Source organism: Choloepus didactylus, chromosome 2 (genome assembly GCF_015220235.1).
Source record: "Choloepus didactylus isolate mChoDid1 chromosome 2, mChoDid1.pri, whole genome shotgun sequence".
In the NCBI taxonomy this organism is placed as follows: Eukaryota; Metazoa; Chordata; class Mammalia; order Pilosa; family Megalonychidae; genus Choloepus; species Choloepus didactylus.
Window position 1 is genome coordinate 142,158,705 of NC_051308.1, and position 15,648 is coordinate 142,174,352.

Here is a 15,648-nt window from a genome sequence, read left to right on the forward strand (position 1 = left end):
ATAAGTGGTCATTGATTTTATCTAATTAAATATACATGTGCAGGCAACTAAGCAAGTAAATGGAAATCCATTGAATAAGGAAACTTTTTGACAAAATGTCAGTTTTAGCTCTAATATGATATGATGTATAATGTGGAGAGTTTGGCAAAATGTGAGCATAAAACACCTACTGAACACTGTCCCTTCTCCAGGTCTTTCCTATAGTCTTCAATTAAAAATAAATTCATAATAAGGGAAGGTTATCTATGTTTCAAAGATGGGTAGGCTGTAAATTATTGTCATTATTAAACCTCAAGAAACCCCATCCTCTTCCCATGTGTAGGTCAGAAAATTATTCTGACTTTTCCCACAAATTCTGTTTCTTTCATGCAATCATCTGTATTTTGTGATAAAACTAATCTCACTTTGTATTTATCTTTCTAAAGTTCTTTCATGTGTACCACCTCCTTTTAAGCAGAGGCAATTTTAAATATTACCCGTTATACCAGAAGCTGCCTGGGTCTGTGCTGATTGTGCATGATGGACAGGGAAGGACATCTGGAAGTGAGGTCAGCATAGTGACCAGGTAATCAGGGAAGTAGAGAGGGAAAATGTTAGTAAGGTATTCCTATAATGTCTTCTCTTCCATACTATCACGGCTTAGGCAGGTGTGATGGGTAAAGTCTAAACTCACCCATAGACCTGTCACCTGTCCTAGGCTGAGAGTGGGGAACGGAGCTGTGCAGGACTGATTTTTTTGAGCATTGTGGTAGCTTGAATTATGTACCCTCCCCCAAAACACATATTCTTAATCTACATTTCTGTAGGTGTGAACCCATTGTAAATAAGACCTCTTGGAGGTAAACACGACCGCTTGAAGGTAAATAGGACATCACAAAGCTGTATTTTTAGATAAGGTAGGCCCAACTGAATGAGGGAGGGTATTAATCATATTACTCGAGTCCTTTATAAGCAGAAGAAATTCAGACATAGAGAAAGAAAGCCACAGGGAGGAGCCTGAAGCAGGAAGCTAGTGGGAACCAGGAAGAGAAAGTCAAGGAACCCAAGGATTGCTGCCCAGCCAGAACTCCACCGACCCCGGGAAGAAGCAAGCCTTCTAGCTTCTGACGTGGTGAGCCAATAAATCCCCATTGTTAAGTCAATCCATTGTGTATATTTGTCATCAGCCTGGAAACTAAGACAAGCATCTACAATGTGCCAAGTAGGCAGTAACAGCTTAACACATATATCTTCAAATATGCACACCAACCCTGTAAGAGAGATATTGTTACTACTATTTTGTAGGTGAGAAATAGGCAAGTAGAGGTATGGATAAACCACCAATATACATTTTTAAAAATAAGTACCATGCTGCTATGCTCAGGTGACATTTGGAGTAGAATTTCTGTTGTGGCCTTCTGGTATGTTTCTTAATCTTTATTAGAAATTCAAATAAAATATCTAAAATTCAGAATGGCTCTTATGCATGCAACATGGGATGAAGCCAAAGTAAAGGTAGCTCTTGAGTACCACAGTAGTAAGGGCCATACCTGAGGATACTTTGTTCTAGAACTTGGATCTGATGCTGGTCTTGTTGATTTTGCTTTTTCATCTCTTCCTGTTCTTTTCCACTGCTGATTCCATCCAGAAGCCATTTCTCCCTCAAGGCCTTTTTCTGATATCAGGAAACATAAACATGTGTTCTAATAAGAGTCAATAGTTTCAAAAATCTTTTACTTCTTTTATTTTTTATGAATTTTAATAGTGGATATGTTAAAGAGGAATTCTTTTCTCTCATTGCCTTGCCTAAGTAAATCTGATATTTTTTCTTCTTCTTTTCACCTTTCTTGACCTCCTTCTGAAGCCAGTTTCTATGTATCTAAATCCTATCTATTCTTAAGATCTGGGTCAAGCCCCTCTTCCTCTTTGAAAATCATCCTCTTGCCCCCATCCTCACCTTCAGAGAGTTCTCTTCAGAATCATGCAACTATATATGTTTATAGCAGTCATATTGGGATCATGGTTATTTGTCTGGTTGATGGATATATAACTTGTGCCCTTAACAAAGTAAAATCCACTTGGACCCATCTTGATATTCACACCATTGACAGCATACAGTGGTTGATGCAAAAAATCTTTTGCAGGGTTGATTGGAATGGTGGACAAAACAGGAGGTTGTTATTATATCCTAAACTAATTCAACATTAGTCGTCGCTGTGTGGTGGACAGTTATTTTTTTGCTTACTCAGTACCCATCTGTGCCAGTTTGAATGTATTGTGTCCCCCAAATGCCATTATCTTTGTGGTCTTGTGGGACAGACGTTTTGGTGCTGGTTAGATTTGCTCGGAATGTGCCCCACCCAGCTGTGGGTGGTGACTTTGGTGGGATACTCCCATGGAGGTGTGATCCCACCCATTCAGGGTGGGCCTTGATCAGTGGAGCCATATAAAACATGCTGACTCAAAGAGACTGAACAGAGTGCAGCTGTGAGTGATGTTATTTGAAGAGGAGCAAGCTTGCTAGAGAGGAATGTCCTGGGAGAAGCCATTTTGAAACCAGAACTTTGGAGCAGATGCCAGCCATGTGCCTTCCCAGCTAACAGAGGTTTTCCAGACGCTATTTGCCATCCTCCAGTGAAGGTACCCGATCATTGATGTGTTACCTTGGACACTTTATGGCCTTAAGACTGTAACTGTATAGCCAAATAAACCCCCTTTTTATAAAAGCCAATCCATCTCTGGTGTTTTGCATTCCACAGCATTAACAAACTAGAACACCATCCTTTCTTCCGGAAACCTTCCTGATTCTAGACATTCTTTAAGCTTAGCTCCTTACCAGTTCCAACAACATGATCCACGAAATTCACTGATATGTTTAAACACTGGTGAGAAGAGCTTTTGTCAACTTTACACTGAAAAAAAGTCTCCTTCAGTTTGCCTGAAAGAACTAGACTCTTCGACCTAAACCCAAGAAGACCTAAAGCAAATGAAAGAGACATGTACGTTTTGGAGCAGTTTTAGCTAGCACCAAGTCCAGAAACTGTTAGATATACGGTTAAATTATTTTCAAAGAGTTTGAGTTTCTCCTTTTCTTTCTGAAGAAAAATTCTATCACTATGTATCTAATCTATCTTTGCAAATTATTTGTCCAATAATTATTTATTGGTGATTCACTGTGTCTAAAATGGTGAACAGAGAAGAATGGAAACTTTTATTTTTGGGACTTCTTTCTTTTACCCTATAATTAAAATGAGAGCAATTAAAATGAATTATGTGTGTTTTTTCAAAGGATGCTAGAATTAAAACTACTGAAATGCACAGAACATGGCTTGAAAACCACTAGGTTAAGGGAATAACAATCTCACCCGTCTGTAGCCTCACATAGACCATTATGAATTGTGAAGGGATCATCATGTGTGTATTGGACTTTTCAGAGTCCCAAGCAATTGTGTTTGGACAACATGCACCACAAGTGCAGTTTAGATTGTTCTGGCCTGTGGTCAGATATCCTTTCCACCAGTTTTATCTTAACCCTTAATTATAGTTGTTTAGCTGTTTGCAAAAACGTTTCCCCACAGATCCAGTAGATATCATTGAGGAATGTCAGGATTTAGCTCCTGGGATCAAAGAAGTCAAGAAAATCTGAGTATATCAGCATTTCAAGGATTTACCTTAAATTTAATTTAGTTTCATTTGCTGGAAATTGAAGATAGCTAATGCATAGTAAAGAAGATAGATGACGTCTTCCAAGCAAATCACAGGCACAGTCCTTGCAAACCATCTATAAGGATTGTTTCAGTAAATTACATTCATAGCCCTATAAGGAATAGTCAGATGGGATGGTCTTGTAGTGTTATGATGCTGCATTATGGAAGGCAGAGAATGATTCTTGTGACCTGATTAGGTTAATTTGCAGCTACATTCTTGGTTAGTAGTGTGGTTAGGAATAAGAATAATTTTAATTTTAGTCTTATGAAACTCTGTTCATGTGAGAACTCTTTGCATTTAAATGTAAAATACAGAATTTGGATGTGTAATACGTGCAATCATTTATTGTAGTAATCAAAACACAGTTATTTTCCTTTTATGCCACAGATTAGATTTTTGCTTTAGTTTATGAAGCTAAAGAATATTACAAAATTTATTTCACAGCAATAAAGTTTAAAATTAAAAGCCACATGATCTAAATGAAAACTTAAGTGGCAGGCAGGTGATAGAAGACCTTTTGGCAGTTTTTTAGGGAAAGGTTTTTTCCTGAAGCACATCTGTAATTCATTCTATATGGCACACACTAGAATTTATAAATTGATTAGGTTTTATATGATGAAGTAAATGGACTTCCTGAAAAGAAAAAAAAAATCTAGATTGGTATTTCCTGTTGACATGAGATTGTGACATGTTACTAGGAAAGAAGAATAATAGTATACAAATCTCAGAGTTGTTTGGATTTTAGAATGCTAATAATATCTCCAGAAACATCTTTTCCAGCATGTCATCTGAATGATTGTCAGGCTCAGGATCTAAAGAATTTTAATGCAATTGTTTTGTAATGTGTTCCACCGACAGAGGAGGAGCTCTTGGTATATGTTTATATTTGTGTTTAAAGTGAGTCGTTGAAGTTTAATGAAATAGTTCCCAATCAGGAAAGTGGTGGGTATAGTCAGTGGAACTGGAACAAGTGGAGGAAGAAGAAAAATAAAAGAAAAGCTGATAACTCTAGAGGCCAATAGAGCTTTCTTGACTTGGTGAACATATTGTGGAATTGATTTTTGAAATATTTCTTTACTTTTTGAAGCCCATTCTGGTATCATGCCTAGTTGCTACCGGTATAGCCAACTATTTTCTGCATAATTTGGAAGAATGTACTCTATTGAAACTAGCAGGCAGGGAAAACATTTGCATGTTTTCTTTTAATTTCTCTTTATACTGTAAGTATAAGTGGTAATCTTGGTTATAAATCCCTCCCTCTGTACAGGCAGCTTTCACTAGTGTGGCAGGAAGAAAAGCTTTACCATTTAACCAGTACTGACTTTGATCCAAACACCTTGTTTAGATGCTTTACACATAGTTTCTCATTTAACCCTTATAATTGTTCTTTCATGTGGGTACTATCGTGTTCATTTCACAGAAGAGACCAAGGTTCAGAGAGGTTAAGTAACATGTCCAAGGACATTTGAATAGCACTGTGGGAGCAAGGGCTCAAAATCAGGATCTGTCTCACTCCAAAGACCTCACTGCACCATGCTATCTTCTGTGAATCTTTTGAGCAACACATTCCAGCAAACTACCCTAAGGAGCTAAATTTTACATGTTTTGACAAGCTTTACAAATCCCCTTTTTTGCCTATTAGGTGTTCAAAACGCAGACTCAATGAAGAATGTACTGTTGTATGACAAATGTAAGAAATAATGATAACCTTAAGAATACAAGCCAATCCATTCCCAGTGAGGGATGAGGGAATCACATAACTAAAAACTGTTTTCGATAAATAAATCTGATATTCTACTAATATGAGATATGGCATCAAAGTGAAATTTTCCCCTTCCATGTTCTGTAGGACTACTTTGCCTATATATATATATATATTTTTTTTTTTTTTTTTTTTTTTGCAGGGTGTCATATCTAAGTTGCCATTGTTTTGTTTATAGTCCTTTTTTTTTGGCCTAAAAGAAACAGGTTCTTCTGGGTTGAAATACAGACCATATTTTAAATGTTACTTCCAAATTACTCTTATCACAGAAGATATGTTGGAAAACAGTCTCATTCATATATTAATTTTCAAAATGTCCCAGGAGACTTTTGCAGTATTTAAATGCATTGGCAGTATTTAAATTTAACTTTCATTTATGAAGTCATTTAAAAAAACACAGCCCCGGTATAGAACTGTTTCTACATGCCCGAGTCCATACCTCCAGGGTTTGGGTTGGCTCGTGTGTTACCCGATCTGCAATATAGGGGTTCTCTTGAAAACCCAGGCTAATGGATGCCGAGCCTCAACTCCAGAGGAGACAGTCTCCTGGGCCTTTCCTACCTGCATCTCAGCATTACTGAGAATGAGCCCACCTGGAGCCTGACCTTTCAGCCACACTCTCCATCCGACCTGCCTGCTACCCGCACATGCCTGCAGTGACTGCCCCGCAGCCTGGTCCTGTGCATTCCCACCTCTATGCAAAGGCTCCCAGGCATCTTTCCACCCCATGTTATTCCCACCCAAAGACATGCTCTACCTCTCCTTGTGCACTTGCAAAACTTCCTGTTCAGCTTTCAAAACTCAAAGGTCGCCATCTCAGTGGGCCTTATTTTAACCTCTCCTCCAGACAGACGTTCTTTCTTCCATGTCCCATTTGCAGTTTATGCCTCATGTATGGTGTATTTTCTTATTAGTTTCTATGTGTTATTTTAAGGACAAAGACTAAATTTTATTTTGTATCATTAATATTCAGCTCAGTACCTTATACATAAGTGCTTAATGTTTATTGAATGAAAGGCTGTATGTTCCCCTACACAAATTCTACTTAACATTTAAGACTCAGCTTAAACTGCACACGTTTCAAATAGCCTTCTGTTAAACTAAGAGGTTAATTACAATTCATACTTTTATTTAAATTTAAAAAGTCATCATTTAATTTTTCTTAATTATCTATGTAATCTTGAATTTCCTACTAGTTGAAAACTGAGGGCTAAAGACCCTCCAGGGCCATTGCTAGCCTCTGTGATAATGAGATGAAAATTAGGTAAAGGTACCCTCTTTGGGCCAGTGTGCAGCTTGGGATAGGGGACAACGCCTTTATGCAAAGACAAAGGCACCTCTTCCTTCAGGCAGAAGCAGCCCTGTGCCAGGGTGCATGTTTGACAAGGGACCATGGACAGGATTTCAGCACGTTCCCTCCCCCTAGCTACTTTTGTACAGTGCACCTGTGTACAGCAGCCCAGAGAACGATAAATGTTTTGATTGTATTGGATTATAAGAGGTCTCCTGGGTTCCAGAAAACAAATATATAAGGAAGATCATATATTGCTTTCTGGTCTGGTTTTGTCATGTATTGAAATGAGATGCCACCTCAGAAATGGACCTTTTAGTGAGTCATTTTTCCAATGTGAAATATTTCCTAGAATGAACTTAGGAGATGTTTATATGTTTTTTTCCATAGGGAGCTTTAATACTGCTAGGTTACCTATTCTGCAATAATAGCAGTTGTGGAATGCTAGGAGAGCTATCAGTTTACTCAGAAGCAAAAGTTACTTTTCTGCAAAACCCAGATTGTGTGTGTGTGTGTCTATGTGTGTGTGTGTGTGTGTGTGAGAGAGAGAGAGAGAGAGAGAGAGAGAGAGAGAGAGAGAGAAAGAGAGAGAGAGAGAGAGAGGAAGAAGGAGGAGGAGGAAGAGGGAGGGAGGGAGGGAGGGAAAAAGAGATAACAAGTGCCAGTTTTGGGGTTAGAAATGGCTTATCTCAAAATTCTTCCAGATTTTACTTCATTTGAATTGAACTGAAATAACTTGGTAATACACATATTTTTTTAAATATGTTTTTATTTCATTTATTTGCTGGGAATATATACTGCATTGCTTGGCTATGCCCACTATTCATGTAAATTCAGTGTAACTTATACTGTAAGGATAGCAGGCTAAGTATACTTTGAAACTGTCTATGAAATGTCTGAAATATCAGTTAGTATAGAGGCAAAGAAGAGAAGTAGAGTCCAGACAACTAAGGCTAATTAGAATCTTAATTATGTTTCTTTTCAGAATTAGTTACTTGACCCATTAGAGGTATAGATTTAGCTGAATTTGGCAAGTTTAACTTTAAATTTGTAGACCCCACCCATGAGTGTGTGGCATTGAAACATTTCATTGATGGGATTCATTAAATCTATGGATAGCAGCCATCCCAGATATGTACAGTTTCCTGCTTGGGCCTGTTCACAAGGAGCTCCTGTTTGTTATTTGGTTGCATCCTGTGACTAAGCTATGTAATAACATGTTGAAACCCAAAGTGCTTTAATTAAAAATGACCACACCCAGTGAAAGATGTAAAGTCTGATTTTAAAAATGGAGGTTTATTTCTGGCTATGATCTCATGCTCAGCCAAAACAAAATAAAACAAAGATCTTGGCGATACTCAAACAACATTGGATTCATTGCATTGAGCTTTTAAATACAAGCATCCTTGACCAGGCCAGACACTTGTCTGTTCTGCACCCCCTGGGGAACGGCTGGCCTTTCATTGATTTCAAAAGGGACTTCCTAGCTGGATCTGCTCCCTAGGGATATTAAGCAACACTGTATTCGGGGCTAAATTCCAAGGCTGAATTCTCAAGGTTACTCAAGAACATGAGGAAATTCAGTAATAAAGAAGGCACCATGTTTTTAACTTTGAACATGTTGCCAGAAGGTTTAATCTCACATGCAAATATTACTAGCTTGTTGGTCTCCCACAAGTAGAGCTATGTTGGAATTTTTTCCTTCTTAAAGCATCTTTACTATTGAAATTTTAGTGCCATTAGGATATTTGAGTACAGAGCCGTTGAAATTAAAGTCATAAATTACCTTCAAATACTGATGCTTTAATTTTTCTTCCTCTATTTTCAGACGCTTCTGTGAGATTTCTTCCTGTATTTTTCTTTTATCCTGAAATAAAAAAAATTCTGGCATAATTCATTTTTTCAATTTGATTAAATATGTTTCCTGGGAATTGTTATCATTATCTGAATGGACAGCCAGTGATATGCTCTTGGCATTGGTATGAAGCTGCTTTAGAAACTCATATTTCAAAGTAAAGGAGAGCAAAGTGAGACATTCAAAGCATTTTGTTGATGGAAAAAATAAAGTGGTTTCTCAAAAAGAATTTGAAAATATTTTTATGTTTCCTCTCTCCACTTCCCTTTTCTTTCCTCCCCACTAGTGTAGTGAGATTAAACTACTGAGTGATGCAATGGACAAGTGAATTTTAAGGAGAGAGTTTTGAAAAAGGCATGAGGAAATGTGAGGTGAAACTATTCTGGCAGAAGGCTGAAGAAGCTCCTGGGTGAAAGGCCAATTTATGTGGGAAAACAAGATAGATTATGGATCATTAGAAAACTAGGAAGCTAGAAAGTGGAGCTGTTTCCTCCTTGTATAACTTGCCCTGGTAAGATAGAGAAAAAGAGTTCAGATAATGTTTAACGCTAAGACAACTTTTAGCAGAAACAGAAAAAAAAAAAAAAAAAATTCATGGGGAAATAGAATATCTTTCACCAAGTTTAAATTGTACTGCTTCAAAACAAAACAAAACAAAACTCAAAAGAGAAGGCGTGACTATTAAGGCACAAAGGTCTTATTTTTATTTTTTTAGAAAATATACCATCTACTCACTAAAGAGCCTGGATTTGATTTCTGATTCTGGCATTTGTGAGCTGTGTGTAATGAAAAATGGGGATAATAATACCTTCCTATTAAGTAATGAACAGTAAATGTAAAAGTGCGTAGAACAGTGCTCGACACAATGTACTCTATCAGTATTTGTTTTATAGAAATAAGCATATAACCTGTTAATCACACAGAAAGTAACACATTAATTCTGATAACACTTCCATTGGTCCAAAACGTTTTAGGGATTCCCTGTCTGAAACTGTGTGACAGCATTTTACAAGCCACACTAAAAGGCCCTTATTTCTTTTTATTTTTGACCAAAAGTGACATTATATATCATAATCCTCCATCTTATTTGTGAGTTGGTTTTAAATCTGTGTCCCATTTTGAAACTTCCCAAAGGATAAAAATGTGTTGCCAATGAAGTCATCTGCAGGAATTTGAAGCAGGCTCAGAAGGTAATTTAGAAGGAAGAGTTCCAGAAATATTTGGCAGCATTGTTGAAATAAGTGCATGGCTTCCTGATGTCACTGCTTTGAAGAGAATAATTCTTTTTTGATGTATAAGTTCAAGTACATTTGTTAAAATCAAAACAACACGTTGCTCTCCAACTTTATGTAGTGTTTCTCTTTGTGTGTAAGAAGAATATATGACTTCATTGGTATTACTTTTTAAATTTCATAAGCAACTCTTTTACAAAAAAACCAAAACTGGGCAACAAGCCTGAGTTTTCAGTGTCACTTCTTTCCTCTGGATGAAATCTGGTGACGAGGAACGACAATTTGGAAATCCTCTGCAGGCCAATTCTCCACTATGTCTACAGGCATTAGTAATATTTAAAATTTATTGTGCCAAACATTTTGGCATTTTACATGCATTATTTCACTTTATAGTCATAATAACAGAGATATTATAATAATTTTCATTTTACAAAAGAAGAAATGAAAGCTTAGTGAGATTAAGTCATCCAGACTCTCACTGAACAATAAGCCAGGATTTGAATCCAGGCAGTTAGAGTTCAGAGTCCACACCCCAAACCAATTCACTGTCCTGTTTCCCTGAGTGGGAAATGAGTGAATATCATCACAATTTTCCTCCTTGCTCTCTCCATCATGAAGTGCTGTGGCTTGAAGGCAGTGCCAGGACAGAGTACAAGAGGAGTGGGGCCACTCACTAAAAGGAAGCAGCACAATTTCAATTCTCTAGAAGCTGGAGCTGGTAACTGTCCACATTCCTCCATGGATATTCTACAAAAGAGCATCTTATATATGTGCGACAGTGATTGCTAACACCCCATCCTCTCCCATCCCCACTGATTGCTAGTTTGGGATAATTTCTTCTTGGGGTTAGTAATAAGATAGCGCTATGGGTAGAGGCAGGGCATTCCAAGTGTTTTCGTAACACCTGCCTTATAAAAAGGGTCGCTAAGGAATACCAGTGTTTTGTCACTTAATGGTAATCTGATGCTTCTCTCATATCAGTCTAGGTAGGTAAGCAGGTACTTTTATAGTGTTATAGGTGCAATCCTATTTTAAGACAGGAGTATTTTTTTTTCATAAGATATTCAAAACAGCAAATTATTATCCTTGCCCCCAATTTTATAGGAATATATAAGTGCTACTGAAAAATAACGTAGCAGCATTTTAATTTAAACATGGCAGAATAAACAATAAGTCTACCTGAAGTTTTATATCTAGTTCCATTGTTAGTGTACCAAGCTTATCATAGACAGCTCATTCCTTCCCAAATTATCATAGGACAATAGACACGACATGCCATTTGCTTTCCCAAATTTCTACTGGAGCTTGAGCACCTCTATAGACAGCTGTTGTAATCTGGCACATCAGATATTTATTAATTTAACCATTGTGAAAAACTCATATTACTGTTTACGTCTTCACTGAAGCATGAGCAATTGCCTGGTTGTCTAATTCTCTGACTTAGTCAATTTTATTTTATTTTATTTTGATTTTTTAAATTCAGTTTTATTGAGATATATTCACATACCATACAGTCATCCACTGTGTACAATCAGTTGTTCACAGTCCCATCATATGGTTGTGCATTCACACCACAATCAATTTCTAAACATTTTCTTGCTCCAAGAAAAAAAAAGATAAAAATAGGAATAAAAAGAAAAGTATAAAAGACAACTCAAAACATTCCATTCCTCCATCCCACCCTATTTTTCATTTAATTTTTGTCCTTATTTTTCTACTCATCTGTCCATACATTGGGAAAAGGGAGTGTGAGCCACAAGGTTTTCACAATCACAATGACTTAGCCTATTTTAGCAGTTGATATCCACAAACTCCAATTCTGTAAAAGGCTACCTTTCATTCTTTGGAAAATTTATTCATTAATCCTTTACAAGTATAAAGTTATTCTGACCATCTACGATCCAATGATATCATTGCAACAATTTTTATCAATACATGATAAAAGTAAACACAGTGCTTAAGAGTGTGAGTATCTTAGAGATAGTGTTGATTAAAAATGAGATAACATTCTAATGTACCTATATCTGTTGAGAAGATGGGCTTGGTCTTGGGTTATATAATTGTTAATTTATCCAATAGTTTGGTACTGTGTACAAATGCTATATTCCAAGAGCTGTTAGGAATTGTGCAGTGTTTAAAATTATTCAGAAATAGATGCTTTCTACAAGGAGCTTAAATTCTAATAGGGAAGGTAAATCATATGTGCAAGTAGCTACAGTCTAAGAAATAAAGTGATAAATGTCATTCCTAAGGGACAGGTAAGGTCCTGTAAGAGTTGACGGCAGGGAGAGGTTGCTTCTTCCTGATATGGTTAGGAAGGCTTTAAAGTAGCATGAGATTAGAGTATGAGTTCCTGAGTAGAGTTCCAGAAGGCTGCGGAGTGGGAGACAAAGGGCATTCAAGCCAAAGGGATCAATGGGATCAAAGGCATGGAAGTAGGAAATTGGAACATTATATGAAGCAGCAAGTCTGGAACCAAAGTTGCACACAGGGAGTAGTAGGAAATAAAATAAGATTACAATGCAGTTAGATACTAGAGACTATTGAATATCAGGACAAGGAATTTGGAATTTATTTATGTACTGAAAAAGGGAGCAATAAAAAGTTTTGGGTGAGAGAAATGATGAAACCTTTTTAAAGAGATTTAATGTAGCCTCATTGTATATAGTAGATGTTGAAGGGAGAGAGCTCGGAGGGGATAGTCAGTTAGGCTGTTGAAACTGCCCATACCAATGGACATGAGAGCCTGAACATGGAGAAGAAGAAGATGGCATGGATGTCAGAGATATCCTGGAGATAACACTGGCAGGGCATGGCAACTGATGACAAATGGAGGTCAGGGAGAAGAAGAGGTCAATGTGACCCCAAGGCTTTTAAGCCTGGGAACTGAGAGGAGGACAGATATACTAATAGAAATAATAAATAATAGAGAAGGAAGAGTTTGGGAAGGAAGATGATGGATTCACACCAAGTTTGAGAAGCCCTTGGGACAACCAGTGGATTTTCTGGTAGGCAGTTGGAATAGCAGATGGAGAGAGACCAGAAGAGGGGTCACAGGTAGAGATAAAGATGTAGGTTTGGGAAGGAATAGCTGAGGCCCAGAGTCTGTGTGAGAGTGTAATGGAAAACATATGTTTTGTAAAAAGAAGGGAAGTTTGAGGACAGGTCCTTCATGAAGCACCTGCATTTAAGGGGCATAAGGCAGAAGGGAACTCACATGGAAGTTTATTTGGGGGTCAACCAGATAGCATTTATAAGAGAACTCAGTGAATTGGGACATATGACTGAAAGGAGCAATGGAAGGGCACATCTAATTTCAAATAAACATTATTTGTAAGGAGCAAGAAGACAGAACTGTGTGAAAAGAATCACCATATCATGATATTTCAGAGTTGTAAGAGATTTAGTGATGCAATCATACAAAGACTTCATTTTACATAGAAGGGTTTTAAAACCTTAAGAGGTTGAGTGACTTGCTTAATGTCTCACAGCTATTTAGTGGTAGAGCTGGAACCAGTAAGCAGGTCTTCTAACTCCCAGTTCAGGGCTCTTTTTATTTCTCCTCAAAACTTTCACAAAAAAAGAAAAAGTACTAGGCATTTAGGTAAGCATAACAATAAAGAAAAACAGCAGCAATTTTACGTTACAATACTAGATCCATCTGATCAGAAGGAGGGTAAAAATGCTGTTTTCCTAAATCAATTGACAAAAGTAGTAGTGGCAAGTTATGGCAATGAGGAGATAATTCAATTAGTCAAATAACCGTTTTCAGATTAATTTTGCTAGGACCAGAGTATCTTAGAAATTCCTGCTAAGCTTATTGACATTCCATTGCTCAGGGTCTCTAAAGAACAAAAATAGAAACTGTGTTCTGGATTTAAATACTACCAACAAGGCAGAGGAGGCTGGAGATGTGCAAGTAATGGTAATCTAGAACCTTGAAAGAAGGGGTATGATACCACAATATTCCTAGAAAAGAATGCTAGGCATAGGTGGAGGTAGTAAAAATTCTTGGGAAAAATAACTAGAATTTTAGGGGCAAACATTTCAAGAGGGAAGCTAGATGATGGGTCACAGGAAAGTGGGATACACAACTGAAAGTGATCTCAGGTAAGAAGAAAAGAGGGCCACTATAAATGAAACCAAACCGAACATTAGCACAGAGAGCTCCCCGATGAACTCATGCAACTAAGAATGAAGATAATAAGGCGGTATCTATTTGTCTATTAGTATAAATAAGGTAAAAATTCAGGGTGATGTGAGATGTGAAGCATGAGAAAAACAGAAAGGGCACAAAAAGCATATATATATACACATATATTTAAGTTATGCTGAGAGCAAAAAGATAAAAAGGTAGTTAAGACCACTGCTGAAATAGATAGTGTGATATTAACACGACAGAGATAAAACAGAACTATTCCGCTCCTGTTTTGCTTCTTTATTTTTGATTTAGGAGAATAATCTTGATCCTGGAATGGGTAGAACAAATATGCTTAAGGGGAAATTGAAGCCCAAGAGGAAATAAAACACAGAAGCCAGAGCTACTCTAGTCTTCAGTCTCTGACAGATTTTATTTCAGAGAGTAGAAAAGTGAATAGACATGACAGAAAATTATTGTCAGGTAATCTCCGTGGAATGTTGGATGAAGTGAAGAGATAGCAGAAGACCACAAGTGGCACATGCTCAATTTTTTGAAGATAGAAAAAGATGAATTATGGATAAAGACTTGTGAGCTGATTTGGTTAATCCCTGGCAAAGTTGTGTAATGAATTAAAACAGAGTGTTGTGTTTGGATAAGGAATGTCTAGAAAGTATCATCAGATTACTAAATCATTTAAAGTGACTATTTCTTTTTGCTTAATTTTTCAAGGTCTACAGATGATGATGATAATGATGGTCATAAACATTTATTGAGAACTTTTCTTGTGTCAGGAACTATTCTAAGCACATAAATATATCAAAATACTCAATCTTACCCAAATCTCTGTGAGGTAGGGACTGTGTTTATCTCTATTTCCTAAATGAAGAAGCTGAGAAACAAAGAAATCTAGTTCATGGGAATTTAGTATATCTTCATTTAAGCATGGCTTTGGACAACATTTCTCACTTTATTCTTTTGGAATTTTGTGGAAATGTAAACAGAAAGGAAAATTTACTTGAAGGTGATTGTTCTAACATTTTAAAAGTCAGTGCCTTGTAAGAAGAAAGATAGAAATCCTAAACTAAACCAAAAAACCCAAATAAACATACAAAAACATGCTGAGACATGAAAACATTCTGAATCACGATTTTAAGGGTGGGGTGAGGGTGAGATGGATGATAAAAACCACTTCAAGCAACTTTAATGATTTGCCAGGTTTAGGAATCTCTGTAATAAAAGATGACGAAATCAAGATTTTAAAAACATCTTGACTGAGAGGAATGCTGGGCTCAAATTAATGATTAATTTTATTATTAATAAATGTAAATTATTAAACTTTATAGGATATATTAATTGTAGAACATTTGGAAAATCCAGACAATTTTAAAGAAAAGTGTAAAAATCACCTGGACTCCTATTCCTTTAGAAATTACTATTGTCAACAATTTGGTGCATCTTATTCCTATCCCAATACACCCAAACCACAGATATACTTGCCTTTACAAACACTTACGCACGTACCACAAGGACGCCCATACCTACAGTTTTGTGTTCCATCTTTTCAACTGAATATTATGTCATGAGCATTTCCTATGTAATTACATTTTAATAAACATTTAATATATAGCTGCTTGATATATTGTAATTTGTGTAACCATTCTCCTTTTTTTTTCTGCCTTT

At 36.8% G+C, this 15,648-nt stretch overlaps 1 protein-coding gene across 1 annotated transcript in view; it reads right to left on the reverse strand.

Moving 5' to 3' along the window:
- PALMD (palmdelphin) overlaps nt 1-15,648 on the reverse strand; it is a 47,715-nt gene that overhangs the window by 22,648 nt on the left and 9,419 nt on the right. Inside the window, exons 2-3 of the mRNA XM_037826563.1 lie at nt 8,527-8,607; nt 1,530-1,654 (exon numbers count right to left, since the gene is read on the reverse strand). Of these exons, the coding sequence (XP_037682491.1) occupies nt 1,530-1,654; nt 8,527-8,607 (206 nt within the window). The remainder of the gene's footprint in view (nt 1-1,529; nt 1,655-8,526; nt 8,608-15,648) is intronic.